The sequence below is a fragment of the Rhea americana genome, unplaced genomic scaffold (assembly GCF_003343005.1).
Source record: "Rhea americana isolate MKP2758 unplaced genomic scaffold, rheAme1 scaffold_0, whole genome shotgun sequence".
NCBI lineage: Eukaryota > Metazoa > Chordata > Aves > Rheiformes > Rheidae > Rhea > Rhea americana.
Window position 1 is genome coordinate 5,801,259 of NW_028185037.1, and position 21,764 is coordinate 5,823,022.

The 21,764-nt window shown below is 37.7% G+C and overlaps 1 protein-coding gene across 1 annotated transcript; it reads right to left on the bottom strand.

The window, feature by feature from the left end:
* Positions 1-279: 279 nt before the first annotated feature.
* On the bottom strand, positions 280-18,374 carry ATP6V0D2 (ATPase H+ transporting V0 subunit d2). Its single transcript, XM_085312055.1, has 8 exons — positions 18,100-18,374; positions 12,223-12,394; positions 10,175-10,353; positions 8,106-8,185; positions 6,151-6,228; positions 2,744-2,920; positions 1,244-1,321; positions 280-696 (listed from the first exon to the last, which is right to left on the bottom strand). Exons 1-8 carry the CDS (start codon positions 18,227-18,229, stop codon positions 535-537), a joined length of 1,056 nt encoding a protein of 351 aa, XP_085168181.1. The 5' UTR covers positions 18,230-18,374; the 3' UTR covers positions 280-534.
* Between the last annotated feature and the right edge of the window lie 3,390 nt (positions 18,375-21,764).

The window sequence follows — 21,764 nt, forward strand, 5'->3', positions numbered from 1 at the left end:
AACCTGAGAGATCTCTCACTACCTGCTAAAGAGAAATCTCAGATTAATCCTAAAGTTTATCTCCTGTTCATGTAGTAAGTCCTTCATATACCTTCATATCCTTGTATACCATGAAGAAGCCCATAACGGCAGTCTAAGGTAGCAATAGTTTTTTAGTTGGCCATTTGAGAACACTGCTAATTCAAAAATAAGCCATTGAAGAGTTTTACAAACATCATTAGCATAGAATTTATTTCCACAAGAGAGAAAGAATGTACATAAAAGATCATATAGGGAGTTTTTATTGATCAGTTAAATTAAAATGGGCATGGTGGGGAACAAATCAACAAACAAAAATTAAAAATGAGTCCACTAAATATTTCCTGATCAAGTATTCCTATCTGTAATTATGATTTTAGTTTTGTTATGCTGCTGTATATATGGAGGGTATAATTTATAACATCTGGTAAAAGTTAACTTTTAAAATAAAATTTCTTTTTCTTTCATATGAAATAATTCTCCTTTTCAGGTACTCTAAGATTATAATTTTCAGATTTAGAAAATTGGAATGTAGTTGTTAATTTTGGTTCTATGTCTCTGAGAAATGCATTCAGCAATCCATACAATATTTCTGCATTCYTGTTCCTTCAGCTTTATATAGGCATAAAATACTCCAAAATGAAATTGGTTATTGAATGCAAGCACATTCAATTTWACCTGTGGAAGGATGAAACAAAAGTTACGATAGAATATTAAAGAAGACAAATACGATTTTTAAATGTTAGTTTTCATCATCACATTTTCTATGTAGCTTTGCAACTATGGCAATATTTAGGTGTCTCTTCAGTAAAAACATAATTGAAATATATTCCCTGGATTAATTTTGGAAACAGACCACAGAAACATTATAGGTAAATAAAGAACAGTGGTGAAATATCCTCTTTAGTAGACTGTGCAAGGAAATTCCATTAAGTAGTATATTGGAGATGAATTTTATAGGCTATCCAGGTTGGCAGCTCTATAACTGCTCACCAAAACAATGTCCCAGGATTTATTTTATTTAAAAAGTTAAATTCTTCTATTTTGTCTCACCCAAAAGTTAACAGTTATAGCAATACCATGTGCTTGAATGCAAAGCTGAATGTTGCATCATGGTAGAGTCAACAGCCTAATGCCTCAATCTGAGAGAACAGTATTAATTGTTTTAAATGTTATTCCAGTGGGGTAACTTTGATTTTGAAATTTTAAGGTTAGAACCTCTTACCTCATGTTCAAAAAATGCATCTTCAAGTGTCTTTTCTCCGGCGCCACTGCCTACACCTTCAAACAGAGCCTTGTATTCCTAAAAGCATAGACAAGTGCCCAATGGAAATAAGATGCTTGTGCATTTTGTTCAGCATAGTTWCTTTACACTACTTTATGAATTAGGCTACATCAAGGAATCTTTTTAAGTAGAAATCATGCATAGATTATAGTTCTACCTAAYTCAAAAGCATATATATTCATTAAAGGAAAAAAAAAATAACATCTGTTCTTGCATTTCTTACTATCATTTCCTATAAAATAGGAACTTCAAATAATTTAATAAAGGCATGAGCAGAAACTGGTGTAGGATGACACATGACCTTTCACTCGTCTGGACAGAGGGTGCTGGACTTCTTGTACAGATAGTACCCAGCAGAGCCAGACTTGGAGATAGAGCCAAAAGCCTGAACTCTGATCCTCACATGGTTGCTCATTTTACTTCCAGTAGTCAGCTGGATTTGCTTTCTCTGCATTAATGTTGTAGTTTAGTCCATAGCCTGATATGTCATCCCAGTACATTTTGTGCAGATATATTTGACTTAGTTTCTTATATGTTTTCTTCCTGTGTGATTTGCTTCTCTATATTTTTTTTTTTTTTTTTTTTTTAATGAAGTAAGAGTGCAATGTAGGTCTGGTACAATTGTTCCCAAATCTGGTTAAATGTCTCACCATCAAATGAAGAGACTTACTTTGTCACGGTGGCATGGTTACTTTGACACGGGGGCATGTGCAGCCTCTCTTTTAGTGTTCTGCTCACGCCCAGGAGCAGACATGCACCTCGTTTTGGTTCTTCTATGGAAAAGGCTGCAGGCTGGACTTCATTTGTTTTGCATACTACTCTGCGGTAGCTTTAATAYTAGTACTGGTCAGAGTGCCACCATTATAACACAGCGCAAGTATTTCGTATAGGTTCCTCTTTGACAAATGTAAGGGATGAGTCACAACAGTATTACCTGCACCAGCTACTTAATTGATTCAATCAGTGATTTAGAGGAAAAAGAAGAGAAAGAAAATGATTTTCAGAAAGCCAGCTTTCCTCTTATTTATAGTTCTAGCTAGAAATCAGGCTTGCACTCATCTGCTATGTGAATTGTTCGGTTCACTTATTTTAAAATGACTTATGCCTGTGCTCCAAATTCTTGGAAACAGCAGCTGTGAAGTGAACCTCAATTTTGGCAGTTTTAATTAAATAAGAGCAGTTTTGTTTATTAGAAAGTGAGCTGGTCATATTTTAACATTGCTGTGATAGGAAGGTTGTATTGTAGTAGATTTTAGGTCTCTGTATCAAAGGCCTTTACCTCAATGTCCTTCTGTATTAATCTTTTGTATTTGTATCTTTCCTGAATATTTTTTCTCTCAAAAATATCTTGAACTGAGTGCCTTTTAAAAATTTGCTGACATCATGACACGTTAAGTACTTGTATTTTGACTTTTTGTTTTAAAAAATTGGACTACATACTGCGTAGTAATCTGCAACACACTTCACTTGCTCGTAGTCATCTGCTTTGGCCAACAGGTGTAAGCCTTCTGGATACAGTTTTCCACAGGTTGGATATAGCTTGTCTCTGTCATCTTTACTCAGCTCCGTGCCGAATGAATTGATAGTGATGATAAAGGCACGTCTGTCTGCTTCAAACTTAATACATGAAACAAAGAGTAAGCAGGTGTTGTCAGAGAGCCTCATTCTAAAGAAAAGGAAGGGAGGATATATATTTTTTTCAGCTAAACTATGGAAACTTTTAAAAGTGGGCTTCAGAGCATTAGAAACAGATCTGAATGAATTTATGAATGCTTGTTAGATTTTAACCAGCAAATCAAAGAGAGTTTATGTAAGCTCAGCTTTTATTCTGTGATTTTTGAACTGAAAGTGTCATCTCAGCTACTTCCTTATTTCCCTAATTAGTTACCAGGATATTAACTACAAGAAAATCTCCTGACACACACCCTTTTGAAGTTATGAAATAATACTTTTAGAAAAAATAATGCAYGAAGGGATCAAGAATCAATAGTATTGCTCTGGGGTCACTTAAAGAGTGCTGCTGATAGTAAAGGTTGAATGCATGTTTTGAGAAAAATAATTTCTGAATGCACATATTTAAAACTATAATTTCAGGAGRGAGCTGTTTACTTGCCAGGTTAAAGATTTCAAGTCTTTCAAATAACAGTTAATTTTTAACATACAGAACAGAGGGCTGCATTTCTTTTAGCAGGTTTAGGTGCCTGTAGTATCCATATTTTCCCTGAAGCAACAGAATGAAAATCAGTCTAATTTCAGGTTGTTATTTTGTACAAGGCAAAATTGTACCTACCATATTTACAGTAGGAATTAAAAAGATAAAAATGATTAAAAATAACCATGCTCGATTTTATTTGGGACAAATATATRCTTCTGATTTGATATCTAAATYGAGTATGAGTTTCTTTCTTTCTTTYATTATTAATTACTTTCACCTTTGAAGAGCAACAGTGCCCTTGCTAGCAGTGGGGCTTGGACATGAAAATCTTCTAAGTGAAAACACARCTTACACAGATTTTAGGAAGTGTGGATCGTTTCTTACGCCGTGAACTTTCAAACTGTTTTGAGCAGAACCCTACAGTTTTCTGTTGAGTAACAAGTTGCGGTTGCAACACTGCTCTGCAAATTTAGCAGTGAAGCACATACTCGGCGGTCTTACTCCTGTGTGCTGGAACGCACTGCAGCCGCCCTCTGGCCCCGACTTCGGAGTCAGGAAAATGAATAAACAGTGGGGAAATAATGAGAAGAAAATAAGTGTGCTTGAAAAGATTTCTAGCTAATAAGTAACAGAGCCAAATTTTATTTGCCTTATTAATATGAACAGGCATATCAACCCTGGTGAAACTGCTTTGCTTTTTTAACCTGTTAAAGACACGTACACTTTTAGCTGTTAGATTTGTAACGTTTTATTGGAAAAGYGTCCTGGGGTGCAATAACAACTAATGCAGCCAGGTTCGGGGCCTAACCCGTGTGGGTCCCACCTTGAGGAAATCTGAAGGCTCGCTCCCACGCGTGCAGGCCTCCCATCTCACCAGCCCCGCAAGGCTGGTTTCCAGCAGCCTGGGCCACCTGACGGCTGCAGGCGCAGGCGGGGGCCCGGGACGACCGTGTCCCGAGCGTGCCGCTCTCCGGCAGGCAGCCGACGCGGCAGGCCTGCCGCCGGGGAGCCSCCTGGGAACCTCGCTGCGGGCACAGCGCCGGCTCCTCGCCGGAGCGGGCACCAGGCGCCCAACGGCTGGTGCCYGTGGCAGAAGAGACACCACCAGGGCTTTCAAGGTGGAAGGTTCTGGCACCACCTTGAGTGGTCAAGCAGTTTGGAGGGAGCTAACTGCATGGGTCTCGTTGCAATTAGTAATCTTACTTATGAGATTACAGCATAAATAGCAACTATTCTCTTGAATAGTTAATCTTCGGCTTCTCGCAAACCCCACAGTTAGCAACCTGCTGTACGTGTGTCTTCAGATTATTATAACATTCTAGAAAACAAAATCTTCTATAGCGTTTATCTTGCTAGCTGATTGACCTTAGATAGGAACTTTAAAGCAGCTTAGCGTGGACCAAACTGTTGTCACTGATATAAAGAGAGTTCTACAACATGCTTAGACTAACATTGCTTAGTAATCTTCCCTCAATATGAATTTTTCCCTGAAAATGAATTTTCTGCAATCTGAATCCGCTTGGGAGAACATCTCTGCCTTTGTCAGTCAATGTATTGATTTTTATTTTTTACAAAGGAATACCTTAAGTATTTCACTTCTGGTCTTGATTAAGAATATTTCCTTTAGAACATAAACTGAAACATTTTGAACTGTTTAAATAAAATATGAAATTGCATTCCCCTGTCAGGATATTGCTTCATAAAACATAATTTAGGCTCATTCCTCCTTCTGGGATGAGCTCCCTGGCTGATTATCTCTCTCCTGCAGTGCGAGTTTCTAGGGCGATGTCGTAAGAGTTTAGTGACTCTTGTTCAGTCAATTTTGAGGGTGTAAGTTTTGCTTATCCAGAGTACGTGACTCATGGAAATGAATGGCTGATCTGGCTTCCAAACTCTGCAAAGAATTGCGATAAACTGTGTGAAAAACATGGAGCTGAATGCTGAGCACTCTAAATGAAGTGTTCAAAGTCATTTGAAAAGCAGGAATGGAAATGCTGTTCTAGGAAYGTCTGCATCTTTTATTACAATAAAAGGTATGAAAATACTACGCTTCACCATGCTGCAAATAAGCTTGGGTGTGGGGAAAGGAATTTTGTTTTTCATGGAAAAAATAAATATTAAACTTTCCTGAGCTGAGAGACAAACAGATAAACCCTGGAATCTTGGACCTTTCCATGTGACACTAGTTCCAAAGGTCATTCAACTTTAATTTCAACCATTAATTTTAATAAGAGAATAAACAAGCATGTGATGGTGCCATGAAGTTTGAAGAATTTTGATTTTTAAAGACACAGGAAGTCCAGAGTGTAGCTACCCCAACTTTAATTTGGGGCTAGGAGGTGTAAAAACAATCCACTTTTAAAATTTTCCTACTTGTTACATATGGATGTTAAAGGACAACAGTTTGAGATTAGTGAGCTATTTATTCTACTCTTCTCTCTGTTATAGAAAAAGATTAACTGAAGCTAACTTCTATCTGGTAATGGACTGGCTGCTTCTCTACTCAAAATATAAAAGTCGTCCTAGAATAAAGTCCTCAGTACATCTCAGTAAATATTTATCAGTCAGAGGAGAAGCAAACATCTGAAAAATAGCTTTGCAAACTGAGAAGGAGGAAACAGGAAAAACAAAGTAACTCGATTACAAAAGCATTTTGGAATACTCCAGTTTACACAGAATGAACTTTTCTCACCTCCAGAATAGGTCTCATTATTTCTGCTGTAGTACCTCCTTGCTTTTCACAAAACTTATAGAATGCCTCAAGATAAGACTATATGAAAGAAGAAAAGAAATATTATAAATACTACTTAAGACCTGGTCTAGCACAGCACTTATCATTCCATTTTTAAATACTTCCATTAATGTTGATAACTTATGAATTTAAATTCAAATATATGCTCAATAATGTGCTTTGCTAGACTGGAGCTTGGAATGTTAAAATGTAAATGTTTTGTTCTTACAAAATGAATAACATCTAAAGGGTGTTATAGGATAAATCTTAGGCTTTCTTCACTCGGTAAAGAGGGAACTTCTTTAGCTCCATTGGGCTTTGCTGCATAGCAAGCAGACGGCTGAGGGAAACTCTGCATCGTGGTTGGAGGAGGGGACTTGGGTACACGCCACAGCTGCCGGGCCAGCACTACGAAGCTAGACAAACTAATCCCGACTGCTCTCCCCTCCGAAACCCTGGGCTAGATCAGAAGAGCAAACGAAGCTCCCGTAGGATCAGTCTGCAGAGCCGTCTGCTCTCGGGAGGATTCTGCCCTTTGCAGCCGGTTCAACATCCCTGCTCAGCGAGGACCCAAGCGCCTCAGAAACGCCCGTGGTACAAGCTGTTCCCCCTGCGCCTCCCTCCTTCCCTCCCACAACATACTGTCTTAGGGAACATTTACATTGTCAAAACACGTTTGCATTCACACAAGCTTATTAAAAGAAGCTCTCACTAACTGTGCAATTAGGGAAATCTTAAATATAAACATCACCGTGGGAATCTGCTGCATGGGATTTTGTRTTACATTCTGGATAATGTTATCTAATAGTAGAGCTGAAATATAATTGATCACATTGGCAGCTGACACTAAACCAAGACGGAGGAGGAAGGAAATGTGAATAATTTAAAAGTGGTTGCAAAATGATCCCCTGATACATAGAAGAGTGAGGAGAAAAGTTAAAAATGAAATTTAGTAAGTGTAAATGTGAAGTCATCCACACAGGAAATAAAAATCAAAGTTGCATGTTATAAATGGAAACAAGTGGCAGGTTTTTTAGTAATGTAGGAGATTAGAAGACTTGGGCATAACTGATCTTGTTATGAATGACAGGAAGTAGCAGAATATTTAAGAAGTAAATATTCTCTTGGGGATTTATAAACATCACTTGTAAAACCAAGGGAAGAATTTTTGTCATTCACCCTGGTGCTGATCAGATCACTGTAAGAATACTGCCTGCAGGCTGGGGCACCCACTGTGAAAGAAATACAACAAAGATTTCAGAGCGAATATGCTGGGAGGAACTATTAAGAGAATAAAACACGTATTGCCTTGAAAGAGACCACGATAAGAGGGTTGACCTGTGTGCTAATATTTGTAAAGTACTTTGAAAATGCAAGGCACACGTTAGATTCATATTCTACAGTGCTGGAGCAATGCTACAGATAAGGGGGAGGGGGAAAGAATGAAAATATAAGTGAAACAAACCCTTAATTAAAAAAATGCCATCTAGACTCAAAGTAATTAGAGCTTTTCAAATCATATTTACCTTTTATAAATAAAAATAAATTTTAGTCCAAAGCCTGCTTAGCATCACTTAGGAGCTAACAGTTCTATGGCATTTTGTGGCTAACTGAGTTATTCATAAACAAATGGATTTGAATATCAACCTGGCATCTAAAGCATTTTCACTAATGAGATATTAAATTAGAATTTGGAGGCAGCTCTAAATTTTGGAAAGTATCCAAAGACTGGAGTAGAACTCAAGGGAGCTGGATTTGATTCCTGGGCTTGTCATCAGCCAGGTGACCTTAGACAACTTGCTTCATCTCACCAGGCTTCTGTTTCCCTATTCATAAAATAGGGATAACGATGCTGACCTCCTTTTCTAAGGCACTTTGAAAAACCCGAGTGTTACTGTTACATTGCAAGCACTTGCCTTGTACAGTTTGTTGCGCATTATTTCAACATTCATTTCATCCAGGTCATTTTCAGACAAGCAGTCTTGAAAGAAAGCAGCTGAAAGGAGAGTTTATTATATTACAGTATAAATTTACATGCTGATATTATACATCTCTCATCTGTAGCCATTCAGCAGTATGTGACCAAGGATCTGAGGTTTCTGTTGTACGATAAAGGGTGATATAACTGCGAGGAAGAGAGATCTGCTTGATTTTTCCCTTTATCCTTCTACCCCCTTCCCTTAATGAGACTCTGCTGTGAGAGGACTCAATCAGTGCAGCAGCCGGAGTCCAAGTCTCCAGAGAGCACTGGGTAGGAAATGCTAATGAAGGCCCTAATCTTCTCTGAAGTATGTGGTTTGGGCATTAGGGAGATTTTCTAGTGAGGAACATGAAAGATAATTTTTGTCTTAAATCATACAAGTATTCTGCAATTTTTAAGGAGAATTCTCTTTCCTAGTTTACCTCTTCCTCTTTGAGTATATTTGTAAACTGGGGAAAGGCGACAGGATGCAACTAGTAAAGGGCACAAGCTTTAACCCTGACCATCTGTGCTTCTAGCTCCTCTACACAGCTGGCTAAAGAGCAGGCTTTTGAACAGGAAGGCAGGGGATGAGGTTCATTTGTGCAGTTGGACCTCTTAAAAAACCTATATTCTTAACTAACAAGGCTATGCCAATTCCTCACTGTTCGTTTTAGTTACAAGCTGCATTGGTATCATAAAGACTTAATAAATGCCCTGTTGGGACAGCCCAAGCTACTGCAGTTACAGCAGAATATTGTCTCGGGCAGTCAGAACAGGAGATAATATTTAGAGAGAGCATGCAAGCCTGGCCATGTTTTGTGGTCTGTTCCCGTTGTACTCTCCCAGTATCCACAGTTTTTCTGTTAAGAATATTAGGAGGCATAGTCCTGACAGTTCCCTTCAGTATCTGTTTATAGATCTGTTGCCCACAGATTTGTAACATTTTTTTTTTTTTTTTTTTTTTTTAATGGTACTCTCTGCCTTTACCAACCTCTGTAGCAACAAATTCCAAAAATTTACTACCACCTGTGTAAAACAGCATTTTCTTTTGTGTACTTTAAAATTAGTTTTCTGCTGAGATTTGTTCTCCCAAGGTAAACCAAAGCAACAATTCTTCATTCATTTTATCCACTGTCTTCGTGACTTTGCAGACCTTGGTCATGTCTCCTCAGCCTTGTCCTTTCCAAACTGAAGAGTCCAGTCTTTTTAGTTTTTCCTCATAAGGCATCTACATCCCCATGATCATTTTAGTTGCCCTGCTCTGTACTGTCTCTAATTTCACTTCATCCTTCTTGAGCAGCAGAAAGCAAAACTGCGTGCAGCACTCAAGATGTGGGCACACCAAGGTTTCATATATCGTCAAAAGACACTTTCCATCTTATTCTCAGTACCCTTYCTGGCAATGCCCTACATCTTCTTAGTTTTTGTTTGCTTGATTTGGGTATCGCTGCCATTGAGCACAACTTCATCTAATGTGATGTGATGATCCTAACCTTCACTCTGTTTTACCTTCAGAGTTCATCCTTCAGGATAGGGGAATTGTCTCTATCTATGTTTGAATCATTTCGAGATCCCAAGAGATGGATTGTAGGCTCTACCTACAATCTACAACATTTAGTATTTATTAATAACTGTGTGCTTCTTGATCCTTAATGAGGTATAGGTAAGATTTCATTTTGCATTTTTTATAGAAGCAGATATTGAAATAAAAATTGTAGATATTCTAAGTCAATGGCTACTTTGGCCATAAAAAACAACCATGTACTTCTTGAGAGCAGCATGTTTCCCTGTGTCTAACTATCCAAGGCTGATATAGAATCTGTTAATAAATGTTATTAGAAAATGTCCAAAACACAACTTCAGAAGTGCTTGATACACATTTATTAGCCAATTATTCATAGGTTTTTGTGTTACCAAAACATAGCATATACGGTGGAAAACATGCTTCTTGATCTCAGATATTCTTAAGAAAACATGAAGAGAAGTTTCAAGAACCAAATAAGAAAGAATTTATGTTCCTACCTAATGGCGTGTCAACCAAAATTGCGTTGAACAGCTCAGTGGGGTTTGAGGCAATGCTGACTGCTTCCATTTGCTCAAAACTCCCCAGTGGATGGCACTTGGGAACGAGTTCAGCGATCGGCCGCTGATGTAATGTGCCAGTTATTAAAAGAATTACATTGTCAATCATGTAGCTGTATCTGTATTTGAAAGAAAAAGTAGAAGAAATGAACCTTGTTTTTGTAATGAACTTTGCTTTTAAAAAATATAAAACAAAAAATATTTTGAAAATTAGTAATAAGCCTACAGTCAGAAATGACTGAAGTATTTGCAGGTTTATCAGTTCTCTGTATCAATATCATTTATCAAAAAAGAATGAAGGTTTTCAAATAGCAAGTAGGTAAYATTACTAATTTTAAACCACATGATCAGTCTGGGAGACAGACACTTTTAAGGGCGAGGAAGCTGAAACATGAATATAATAAGCATATAGCTGTAAAATGCAGCATTGATATAGTACGTGGCAATGAGTGGTATCAAAATGTAAATCACCTGAGCTAACAGCTTCTTCTAGTTTGGGAATTTTATTGTTTCATACAGAGCGTCTGTACAGTGGAGAAGTGCACAGGAATCTATGCACTAAAACTGCCGTGTTCACGCAGCTGGACCAAACTTACGGTTTTCTTCTCAGTCAGCTGTGAACAGATCCTCACAGATTTCCTTTTCATTACTACAGTAAAAGTTTCCCATTGGTTTCTGACCAGAGAGATTGATCAGAGTTTTGCCAGTAGCTCAGMAATGGAAATGTGAAACCCATTCCCTTGGGACACATAATATGGATGCAAATCTCCAGCTTGTGCCATCGGTTCAGAACACAGCTAGAGAGGCGCATAGGATCGGAAAGAGTGAACTATAGGCAYGCAGGTGTAAGGAGATATGTTGTGATGCAGTAATTGTGTTAAACATCTTTAAAAAAGCCTCCATTAGTACAGAATGATGGGTGTAGCGTGGGTGCACACCTGTTTGTACACATGCGTATCGATCAGTACGAAGAAAAAGCTGCCATAATTTTCATATTTTCGTTTTTATTTCTCTGAAGCATGAACTGTATGCCTACAGGTCATAGCTGTCCAAGGGCAGTCTTCAAGATCCTGAGTATATATTAGCCTAAAACTAGTCAGGTACAGTTGACTAAAAAAAATAAGATTAATGATAGTTTACTTTGCTGTTAAGAAAAAAATAGCCTCTATAAATAATCTGGACAGTCTAGTCATAATTATGACAATATCATATTATGACAATCTAGTCAAAATATATTAAAAAGATACATCAAGGRGAGTAAGCAGTTCACTAAAATGATATTTCAGTATTCCATGTTGTCAAACTGTTATGAAGCAGATCCCTGTTCTCATTAATGTATTGTTGAGGTCATTTATCTACCAGTTTTATCTGTTTATATCTGTATTGAGAGCAGGTCTTTCTATTCATCTGACATAAGATAGCACTTGTGGTTTTAAACACAGCTACCTGGATCTAAGTATGTTGATATATACAACATAAAGTTGTTCCACTTTTTAGTATTCAAATAATATGGTAGGTAAGTGGTTCAAATGGTATGGTAGGTATACAATGTGTTGTCTTTCCTCGTTTAAACAAAATCTAGAATTTGCTGCATGCCTAGGAGTTTAAATCATGTATTATGCATTAAAATCACTGTCCCGTAGATCATGAAATTGTTAATATTACTTTAACTACCTCCCCAAATTTAATTTTTGCAAGTTCTCTGACTTAATACATTTGAAAATTTTAACTGTTTTTCTCAACCTATACCACTGCTTCTACTTTTCTTGTGTTTTTTAAAATAGTTGCAAAGACAACACCTCTTCATATATATTTTTAAAACACATATTAGTAACTAAGTTATGTAAACATTACAGTATCAAAGAAATTTCACTATTTGTGAAACTTAATACAGATTCCAGTAGGACACATTTACCTTSGTCTTAACCCCTCATAGGTGTTGTTTTTTCTTTGAGTCTGTAATATAACCAGATGGTAACATTACTTACGTGATAAAATTTAGAAATGTGGCAAGTGGTTCAAAAGCATGGTTTCTAAAGTAATGAAATTCCGTGAGCAGTTTAGCTTTCAGTTTATCATCAATGGTGGAAATAGTGAGCGGGCYGGTCTCATTAGCCAAGAAGTTGCCATAGTCTGTAGTCTGTAGATGTAACTTCAGGTCTAGAATTAGATTCAGGGAAGATCATGAGAATAAACCGTCATATTATCTCCAAACCAAATAAAATGATACTTCAGATTTTTAACATTATATTTTCATATTAAAAACTTGATCCTACTCTAGTGAAAAGTTTTTGTCATGGATTTAACATAGACTTAATGCATAATTACTGCAAATTCACTCTGCCTTTTCTGCCGGTAAGGCTTGGTGGAAGCCACAGGAAAGGGCAGTTTACCCCTTTGTCAGATGTTTTACTGGCAAGTTTAATTTCCAGTCAGTCACTCTAGGCATAGTGTTAATTACGGGGGTCCCTAGCCCCTTCCCAGACAGGTTTGTTCGCTGTTTTGATTTCACTGATTTATTCAGGGCATCATCACTGCATCACTATAATCTGTGCTAATTGTTTTGTGTCACACTCCTATGGACTGTTATATATCGGTAAGTATTATCCTGTAACTTTCTTAAGGTGTTAAATTTTCACACRAAACATTTAAATCTCATGTAAGACTACAATGTTATCAAGCTACCTGAAAAAAAGAGAGAACGTATCTTGCCTGGCTCAGATTCAGGACTCCAAATGAGCTCTGCAGGAGAAGGTGTGAAAGGGCACAATTACACTCTCCTAACATTTCTGTTTTGATTTTGTTTAATTTATGGTTGCTATTAGTGGATCCTAAGAAGCTGTTCCAGAAACCTGGGTTATCGTGACAGATTCTGTCTGTGCTCCCAGCACTGGTAACGGGAGMAAAAATGAGTTGATAAGACAAGGTCAGGACAAGCTTTTGTAAAATCAAAGAATTCCTTTGATAAGCTTCCTCTGCCAGTCATTTTCCACCATAAGGCAAAAGTAAAGATTGCAATCAATTCTTAGTGTTCAAAGCAGTTTAACATTTCCTGAAGCCACTGTTATATTGCAGAATTATATTCAAATGCTATATTAAAACTAGTGTAAATTATAGATTGGGATAATGTTATAAGGGTTTGGCATTCATAAYGATTATATTCTCAAATAAAATCTGAAGTGGTAATTAGGGAAAAGAATAATAACCTCCTACCAGCTGAAATAAGGGCATGTCTGCAAGAGAAGTTAATGTGCAGTTAGCAAGAGCTGCATTTATTAGTGTGGTAGCTAATCTTCACTAATTCCCCATGTGGATACTTAATATGCGCTAAAGTTGCCTATGTTGAGACTTTACTCAGAGAGACTAGTAGCCTGCAAATTCAACATCTTAGGAATGTAACTTATTTAGATAGATAAATCCTAGAATTTTGTATGCGTGTTGGCTGCCAGTTAAGCTAATTTCAGTGATTACATYGGCCCAGGCTTTTGGATGGGACAGCCTTACCCACCTAGCACTCTGGAACTGTCAGGATTTCTCTAGATCTCCTTGCAACAGATGAATACAATCAGTGTAAACTAATTGCTTCTGAAAATTATATAGGTCCTCAGAGCTTATCACAAAACTATTGACAAAGCAGTCAGGGTACAGGTAGTTGTCCTTTCAAAGGTTAGAGACAGATACTAGGAAACAGTCATACTTTCAGTGCATGCTCTTTTCAGGAAGAAGAAAAAGAATCCAAATATGAAAAAGGAAAACTGCTTAATTCAAGAAAAAGAGAAAGATAAGAAAGGTAAATCAATTAAAAATGCAGAATTATGCCTACAAATGAGTCTAAATGTGTAAATGTGTTTCTAAAAAACTCACTAATATTTTTATATCACACTACATTTCCTGTGAAAAGCGATCATTTTTACTTTCTCTTTTCACTGCAAGAAAWTTTGATATAGAGTGGGATTAGTGTACTCCCTCATCATATACAGCGGGTTGGAATTCCAGCTTTTCTCTGTCTCTTTGCAAATGAACCACTGATACTGCCTTAGAGTCACACTCTGTAAATACACTACTGACACGGTATCAACCCTATCTGATGAGCTTGGCCAAAATAATTGAGAAAATAGCAATCAGCAAGCTCCAAAATGTCAAGATCAAAGTTCAGACTGGAGTGCAGCTCAGAGGCTGCTCTGGCAGTATTAAATTATAGTCTCCTTATGGCAGTTGGCATAAATAAGATCATATTTCTGGAGAATTTAACACAGTAAGACATACGTACTAGTGACATGACTTAGTGACTTAGTGACCTGGCAAGAGTAGATGGCTGAGCATTATAGTTTTCCTGTTCAGCAAAACTTTTTATTGCTAGTAGCTGCTCCCTTATCTCCAAAGCGTCTTGGAGACCTGTTGAAGACCCTATGCTTTTAGACATGTATACAGAATCCCTAGGAAAGGCAGTTCTTGTATTTCAGCTGTCAATATTATTGTCATCCATCTCCATCATACATATGTAGGAAAATCATATGTAGGAAATTTATGACTTTAAATCTTCTGATTTTAAATCACATGATTTTACTCATAATTAAAACAGGAGCATGCTAAAGGAAATTAACTCTCAAGTAGAGAAATGGAAATTAACTCTCAAGTAGAGAGAGGCTAGTTTAAGATGAATGCAGTTAAGACATGAATTGCATTAGTGAGAAAGAAAAAATGCTGCAAGAATTTGAACAAAGTGTCAGCCTGGTCTCCCACAGAGAACAAATGGTCTCTCAGCATCAAAGGCATCCAGAAACCTGAAATCTTTTCTGACTTCTCACTTGTATAACAACCTAGTATCAGTTTTCACCCAGCCACCATGTGCTGGCATGTTCTGGCAATGGTAACACACGTGACACACGTCAGTGGTGGTGGTGGGAGCAGAGCTGGGCTGCTAATCCTTCTGTGACTCCTTCTCCTGTCTGGTGGGAGCGGCGCTCCTTCCCTCGCCCAAGGAAGCCGGGAAAGAAGAAAGCACTGAGTGTGAACCCCCCCCATATTCAGCTCCAGAACGCTGTCAGCAGGCTTCTTCTGGGGACCCCTTTCCCAGAAACAGATTGCCAGAGGGCCAGACTGATGGCACGCCAGATTGCAGAGGTTCCAGTGCTGCAGCCCGCAGGGGAGCTCCACAGAAATAATAATAATTTAAACAAGCCCCAAAGGATGTCTAAATTAAGGCCTCTTCTCCTGTGTGGCCCAGAATTGAAAGGACACGATGGTATCTTAAGCTGGTTTGCATCCTCCTTTTTTCTTTCCTTCTCACTATTACACTTACCCTGTTATTATCACGCAACTATAAAGTACTAATCTACAGCTTTTCTTGTGGTTCTTCTGTACTGACATTACAGTTTCCCCTCTAGAGATATTGAAACCACTTCGAAATTAAAAGATCTTTTAAATTCTATTTATGGGCTACTTGGAGTGGTTTTGCTTTTGCTTATTTGTTTTTCCATATTTATAGTATTTTTAACTTAGGCCAGTTTCTGTGGCCTGGTACTATACCACAGAGTACACAGTGGAGTAAATTTATTACCTTTGAGTGTGAATRTAGGGACTGAAGACACTATAGGAAAAGCACGATAACACTGCAGCACAAATGCACATGCTGAATGCTTTAATAGGAAACAAGGTACRATGTGTACATATAACTCTATACTTACCTTAGAAGTAAAGGTCTGTCTTTTTGGTGCACTGTATACTAGTGATGCAAGTTCAGTGATCATATTTATGAACAGATAGGAGCATATTCAGCTCCATGTACAAATTCAATACTTCTAATATTTTATTTATAAATAATACATTTGGCATATTGGCAGGTTGGAACCTGATAGTTGACTAAAAGAAGCAGAAAATTATCCAATGGAGGCAGAGATGTTCTGTAGTTAAACAGAAAAAAAGGAAATGATAGTGAATAGTAGGGATATGCTTMTAGATGGGTTGATGAAGTCAGCAGTTACTGTTGCTGAAAAGCATTTGTATTCTAGACTAGGATGAAGATTAGAGTTAAGAAGGTTCAAAAATCAAGAAATGTCATTGTTCTTTATACTACAAATCTTATTTAGAAAATGACCTTATCTCTCTGTTCTGATCTGTCCATAAAGCACTGTGCATCCCTTTTAATAACCTTGAAGGTTTATATATCTCAGCAATATTTGAAAATCACTTACTGCTTATAAATGTCTTTCTTGTAAAATGACCTTTGTGTTTTATTCTGGAAAGCAGGAAGAAAAATCCTTTTTTTAAAAGATTTTTTTTTTTTGTAAATCAAACCTTTATTTTTTTCCCCTCTTATTGAGCAATAACTAGGAGGTTTGGGGTTTTCTTTAAAAAACTTTTTGGGATCATTGGTGACATTATCTCCTGAGTTGCTCTGCATAGGCAAATGGAGTGAGAGCAAGAGTTTAATGATTCCATCATTCTGTCCTTCACATGTCTCATAGATGTTTGAAGCTCTGTTAGCTGTTCAAGAGGAGCATGCAAGTCCATTACACACRATTTTTGACTTAAAAAATTAAATATAATGGCARTAATTTCCTTAAGTTCCATAGATCMTRAGCACTGGAACAAATAGTCTACTGTTGGCTTTTGTCAAGCTGACATAAGGAGCAGAATTCAGTTGTCAGAGAAAATGCCTACGTATGTCCTACATGTCTGAACCGCCTTTATACCGACTGCAGAGCTGATGCAGCAGATACAGCTGATACAGCTCTCCAGTTCAGCTCATCAGCTGGAGTAGGAAAGTGCATTTGATGCACTAACTAGCTAGTAACTTGCATAACTTTTCTTTAACTGTGAGAGGAGTTTTATCCACTTCAYGGGTAGATATCTACACATACCTATTTAAGTGCAGTTGTTTTAGTCTGCAAGATTAATGGCATACAGTCTTTCTAGGCTTATTAAAAGTTTAGAAAACCTCCATATAGTTTGTATGTGGATATCTTCAGGCCTTGCACTCCTCATGTCCCCGGTTCCATCACTGCACAAGCAAAGTAATTGATGTTTAAAGCAGAGTAAGTCTAGTATTCCTCCTTGCTATATTTTCAAATGAATCTACATATACTATATATTTTATAGTATATTCAGTGTACAATCATAGCTTTTATTTGGAGTAAAGAAAAAAAAACCAAAATCCTTTATATTTCTTCAGAAAGGCAATTTTTTTCTGTTGCATTTTTTCCTGTCAAGTGTCTAGAGGTGTGTCATATGATTCTCTGTACAACTCTGCACCAGGCTGTGACCGGTCTTGGCCACAGAAAGCTGTTTTGGAAACAACTGTGTGTTCCCTTTGTGACTGTGACAAGGTCACCTTCAAAAAAAACTTTATAAAGTTTTAAAATAGTTCAGTTTTATGTTTGTGAAGTCTAGTTTTCTCTTGCTGGTAGGTAGAATATCCCCCACTGCCCTAAAACCCATGAAGTAATAAAGCACTAAAACTGTATCTTTTTAGAGAAATTTGATGTTGAATGATAAGCTTTCAATAAGATTTTGAGAACTATTTTATATAGCTGMACTGATATGAAACTTGTATCTTGCACAGTTCTACAGCATGGTTAAAATATGTGAGAAGATTACCAATCTCAGAGGGATTCACTGGATGAGGTTTCCAAAGTTTATCAGTAAATAGAAAATCCCTGCCTGCTTTGGAAACCACAACCTGCRTTGTCCTAGAGAAATTCCTATGGAAACCTATTAACAAATTGAGAACAATTCTTAAAAGGAAATGAGGGTTATCCCTGGTTTTGAGACAAAGTGGTCAATATTTTAATCTTTTACCTTCCATTCTTCAAAGGTCTAAGCAACAATATTTCCTCTGAAATAAGATAAACCAACGGACTTACCTTCTAGTGTCTCGCACTGTGCTAAGTTGACATAGTCTGCACTTGTCAAGATCCCRGCTTTGAAACCTCGGACCAGACCCTCCAAGTAGCCATGGTCCACGTTGAAGTAAAGCTCTGAGTATCCTGGCATGGAGGAAAGGAGGTTTAATCTCTCTGCTGGATACTTGATGGTGCTGAATATTTACCACCAATTCTTATTCTTATTCTTCTCTTAGGAAGGAGTGACAAATAGTCACTGATTTTCAGCCAGCCAACGGCTGTATTTTACTAACTAATTTCTTCCTGTTTCTTGCTTCTAGTRTAGTTCCAGTATAGCTGATGCTTACACAACACCACTTAATCAGCCARACAACAAATCTGACTCCCTCCTGTCAGAGCCAGAAAATGAAGCTGTTATCGTTGAAAGAGGGAAAAAAAAGTAAGATTTAAGCACTGCTTACAGGAATGCTATGAACTTGATTGAAACTAATGAAAACATATTAAAAAGCTTGATGGCATTTTCATATTTCTAAAATATATTATAAATATGGAGTTGTCTGTGAATACATATTGAAAAAAACATTTCTGCATTAAAACGGTGGAGTGTGGTAGAACATAGCCTATYCAAGGAACTTAGTTTCTGATTGTCTCTATTTTAAAATTTTTGATTRCTGGAAATTATCTACTGTGTATCACTATCAATAAATATGTTTACAAATAATAAGAATTTTCTAATAATTACAGTAAATATGAGATCATGGCCATAGGTGTGGACCAGATAAAAGGTCTCTGAGGTGTTTGACTTTCACTAACCTTTAAACTGAGTATCCAAAACTTGCCTCAAAACTAGTTTGTCCAAGATCAAATCAAAATACTCTGGTTATAAAGTGGAAGTTCCTCATATTTTTCCTCTTACAAAATAAAGCTTATAAAATAGCAGTCTTAATTTCAATAATATAAATTTAGAGCCTTTTTAGAGCTTTCTGATTTTGATTGAAATCAAAACTTGAAAATGTGCTAAATCTATTAGTGACTTTTATGCTGAACTGGTAAGTCTGCTGCCCTTCAGATTTAGATGTCTGAGAACTGACTGTTCAAGGTGGCGATGCTTCTGTATCACTAAAAAAACTCMTTTTCTCCCTAAATTCATTAGCATATGCAACATATGTCTGTAAGCTTTGGCTAGAAGGAAAAGCCTTACAAGCTGTGTATTTGGGTGTATAGCTAAGTGGAGCTCAGGAGCACTGCGGTGAGGTGTCTGAAGGCTGTGATGTGGCTGGAGGGTTAACTCCAGCAGCAGAAACTGCAACAGCCGCCTGCATCACACGCCATCTCAGATGCCACCTGCACTCAACGTGTGGTGCTTTGAGCACGCATGGCGCGCCGTGCCGGCTGAAGACCTGCTGCGCGGCTTTCCTAGCGACCCGYCGCGTCGAAACACAGCTGCAGGCAGAGCTGCAAGTTGGCAGCCCCATGGCCACATCGTGCTTGTGAGCCATCGTGGGGGCTGAGAGCATGGTGATAGCTTGGGACTTGCCGGGTGGTCCGTGTGCAGAGCGCCTTGCCCCMGGCCTCGGCGAGGCTCTGCAGACCTCCCAAGGAGGGTGCCTGGGCACCGCTGCCCGAACAGCCTCCTCCAGGAGGAAGGTGACTAGCTGGCTGCTTGGCTGGTGCCTGGGAACCTCCAATGGTCCAGAAGTGGCTRTGAGCCACCAGACCAACCAGGCTCAGCCACGATAGTGACCACAGTATTCCCTGGAGGTCACATTTAAAATTATTTCAGGTGGATGGTTAAAACTACCTCTGCAACCAGCTGCAGGGGATATGACAGCATCTAGACATTTAAAAAATCATATGCTCAGCTATGTGAAGTGTAATTATTTGGGAGTCCAAATGGTGCCTAGACTTTTGGACACTGCTTCTTGAAAATTAGACATTTTAGAATTTTAAATTTTAAATAAGTCAGGTTTTAGCACTGCAGATTAAATGAAGTTAAAGAGGAATGAGACAGGCAGATCCTACCATAGGCCTATTAAACCACAGAAATAAAACAACTCCTTCCCCCAAAGAATTTATTTTTATCTCCTAAGTCTGCATGCTCAGTGTTCAGAAACTCCTGTTCCACAGAATGCAAGAAGCTGCCAAAGAAGTTTCCTGGTAGTGTTTTAAAATACAGGGAGCTTTTTCAGGATGTAATACCACTGACTGTAATACCTGAAAAAGGATGTATATGTCGGTGTATTCTTACTGATATGCAGAGATATCCACATTTTAAATTAAACATGCTTTTTTTTTTTTTGGTGTGTTGTCATTGTTCTGGCTTATTTGGCTCGACAGCCTCTGATATTATTTTTTTCAAAGAAAATAAGTGAGGAAGAGGAATTACATCAGGGACTTATTATTGTGTACCCGATGAGCAGTACTTGTTTTTAACATGATCTTCTCTAAAGTGCACAAGCAATGTCTCACAGCAGCTAAATTCAGGCCTCCTCCAGCTGCAATCGCATTATACCAGACTAGGGAACATATCCAGCTGGTGGTAATCCAAGGTTATATTGCTGAAGAGCTTCCAAAACTTCAGAAGCAGAGCCAGTGCAGAAATGGCTTTGCAATATGTCCTAAATTTAGTAAGGTTTGGGGTCATGTGAATAATGGCAGGTGCAAATACCACCACCACGGATCCTCCAGGGAGAAAGTTCTACCGTTAGACCCATAAATATTACTTTGGGGAACATCACTTGAGGTATTATCACTGAGCAAGGAAGTTTCATGAAGTCTGTTTTTTTTTCTTTTCTTTCTTTTTTTTTTTTTTTTTATGATTTCATGAAATAATGAAAACCAGGTTAAACTCTAAGTGATTTTATCTGCTGAGGGATAAGATGTCTCATGATATGATCTGGACAGAAAAACTTAATTCAGCAAAATCAAGACGTGCTCAGTTCTTTGATTTCTATTACAAGGACAATTTATGAAAAGAGACAGCTTCAGCAGTAACTTAGAACAAATGCATATAATTTAGCTAATAGACTAAATCTGTGCATGTTCTTCAATGAAAAGAAAGTAACTCCAGTATCTACAGTAATTTCTTATAATTAGTGGCTAGTAGCATATAATTTCCTTAACATTTTGTGGTTGATGRTTCTTATAAAACAATTATTAGCACATAGCTCTTTACATTCATGGACTTATCATTATTTATGTAGAGCTGGGAACTGGCTTTAACTGGCTACCACGTGATGGTGCTTTCACTTATTAACTTTGCAGAGAGCAAGGGTTGAGATATTTTTAAAAGAATTTTTAGCAACAAGCTAAACAAATATTGATAGCATGCTTGTGAGGAGAAGTTAATTCAGGTTAAGCAGGATTAGCGACAGAAAACTGTTCAGCTTTAAGAGCAGAATTTAGCCTTTGACACTGAAAGTTTCTGAGAAACTGTGAAACTCAATGTATGTTATTTTACCACAAGAGGTCATTGTAACACTGCCACAAGCCAGCTTGCTTCAGTTTGTTCTCCTCCACTGAAGGAAATAAACTTGGAAAGAGATGTGAAAAATGAGCTGGGGTTCTTGATTTGTTTTTCATTAATCCAAAGTTAACAATAAAAAGCACATATTCTGGTTATCTACTGAGAAGTGGAAAACAAAATATCGTACATGCAGCCTTCAATCTACAGTAGCTACAGATTT